The sequence below is a fragment of the Humulus lupulus genome, chromosome 2 (genome assembly GCF_963169125.1).
Source record: "Humulus lupulus chromosome 2, drHumLupu1.1, whole genome shotgun sequence".
In the NCBI taxonomy this organism is placed as follows: domain Eukaryota; kingdom Viridiplantae; phylum Streptophyta; class Magnoliopsida; order Rosales; family Cannabaceae; genus Humulus; species Humulus lupulus.
This window is the reverse complement of record NC_084794.1, coordinates 181,256,812-181,258,767: the sequence shown is the minus strand read 5'-3', so window position 1 is coordinate 181,258,767 and position 1,956 is coordinate 181,256,812. Positions and strand designations below refer to the sequence as shown.

The following is a 1,956-nucleotide window of genomic DNA, read 5'->3' as shown; positions in this document are numbered from 1 at the left end:
GGGAAACTTCATGCACAAATGGTGTATTAATGTAACGGCTTTGAACTCCACCAAGGTCGGGCGCCCCAGGATGGCGTTGTAGGCAAAAGAGCAGTCTACCACCACAAAAGCGCAATATTTGAAAGCTTGGCGAGGGACTTCCCCGAAGGTCACAGGTAACTTAATCTTCCACATTGGAATAAGTCCTTCCCCCGAGAACCCATATAGTGTGGAGGTACATGGGGACAAGTCTCCAATTTTTAACCCATTATTCTCGAAGGTTAACCTGAACAGGACATTCACTAAACTTCCCTTGTCCACCAAGATCTGAGCAACCATCTTGTTAGAAATCTAGCTCTCTATAACTAAGGGATCGTGGTGGGGGAAATGCACTCTTCGAGCGTCATCCTCTAAGAAAGAGATGACCCAGTCCGTCATTCGCGGCATCTACACAAGCAATTGGGATAGTGCTAATACTTCTTCATCATGGTTCAGTGCCCAAGCGTAACAATTTTGAGATCCTCTAGATGCGCCCCCCAGGTGGGGTCCTCCAGAGATGCTCCCCACACGTCTATTAACAAGGGGCGGTCTCTGAGCAACTTCTTGTTGTTGGACACTTGGTACCAGGACTACAGCCTAATGGGGCATCGTTTGTTGTGGAGGTATCGCCGCAGAAGCTTGCGATGTATGAGCTCCGGCCTTTGCATATTGGTGGAGGTGTCCTAACTTGATGAGATTCTTTATCTCATCCTTAAGATGCTGACACTCATTAGTGTGGTGCCCCACGTCATTGTGGTAACGACATAATTTTTTTGAGTCTTTTCTCTCTCCGTCTCTCCGAATTGGTTGGGGCCTTCGAAAATGAATCTGCTGCTTCATGGCCAGAAATATATACTCCCAAGTATCAACTAAGTTTGTGTACTCAGAATATTGAAGATTATACTTCTCCTCGGAAAGCGTCCCCGTTCTCCTGGGATTCTTTCCTTTTGATTTTCCTCCACGTTTGCTACCACTCAGGGCGTCACTAGGTGCGAAGGACTGGGCTGGAGAAGCTGTCCTAGTACCAAATGCATGCTGGAATGCACTGTACTCGGCGGGAGCTAGTCCATATCCCGTCGACGCAATGCTAAAACCAGTGGTGGACATGGCACTAATGCCAGCAAGTGGAGCGAACTGATGGGGCCCTGTGAGGCCCGCCCGTGGAGGAACGTAAGGCCAATAAGAGTTGGAGACCATCAGAGCTAGGAAAGGGATCGATCCTCCGAATGCCCCAATCTGAGCATCCTCCCAGTTGATATACTCTTGAGCCTGATGAATGAAATCGTCCAGCCTATGGCATCCCCTCCATTGGAGGTCATCCCACAGGGGAGAACCAGCTCGGATACCGACTTTTAGGACCATTTGCTGTTGGTCATCGTCGACCTGTTTGGTTCTCTCCACTTCCTCCTAGAAATGTTTGATGTACGTCTTAAAGGTTTCAAGCGGCCCTTGTTTTATATTGGCCAATGCATTGACCTCGAAGCTTACCTTCCGAGCAACTATGAAATGTCTTCGAAAAGATGAAGAAAGCTGGTGCCAGGAATGGATGGACCTAGGCTTATGCTTCTTGAACCACTCATCGGCTGGTCCCATCAGAGTTAATGGGGAGATGTGGCACTTGACATCCTCAGAGACACGATGGACCAACATCAATCGGTTGAACTTTGAGAAATGGTTAGTGGGATTCGTGCTGCCATCATAGGACGCGATGGCCAGCATTTTAAATCCCCATGGCAGTGGGGCTTCCACTATGTGGGGAGCGCACGACACCCGTCCTCATCTTCCGAGTCCAAGTCATGGCCTTGTCTTTGGGACATCCTAAGCATAATCCTTTTCAGGCTTTCTAGCTCAGATCGTAAGGGATCTGGGCTTTGGTTGGCGCTTTCTGCCAGACACTCCTTCCTATGAGCATTAAGACCTTCTCGGAGGTCTGGCTGA

At 49.0% G+C, this 1,956-nt stretch overlaps 1 protein-coding gene across 1 annotated transcript; it reads right to left on the bottom strand.

Moving 5' to 3' along the window:
- Window positions 1–615: 615 nt before the first annotated feature.
- Window positions 616–1,737, bottom strand: LOC133814973 (uncharacterized). Its single transcript, XM_062247874.1, has 2 exons — window positions 1,507–1,737; window positions 616–1,425 (listed from the first exon to the last, which is right to left on the bottom strand). Exons 1-2 carry the CDS (start codon window positions 1,735–1,737, stop codon window positions 616–618), a joined length of 1,041 nt encoding a protein of 346 aa, XP_062103858.1.
- Window positions 1,738–1,956: the final 219 nt, after the last annotated feature.

Bases quoted from the DNA above. Each gene is read 5' to 3' on its own strand.
- LOC133814973 (XM_062247874.1), bottom strand. From the start codon at position 1,737: ATGCTGGCCATCGCGTCCTATGATGGCAGCACGAATCCCACTAACCAT. The intron at 1,426-1,506 runs GTAAGCTTCGAG...AAACATTTCTAG, and splicing joins ATTTCATAGTTGCTCGGAAG to GAGGAAGTGGAGAGAACCAA.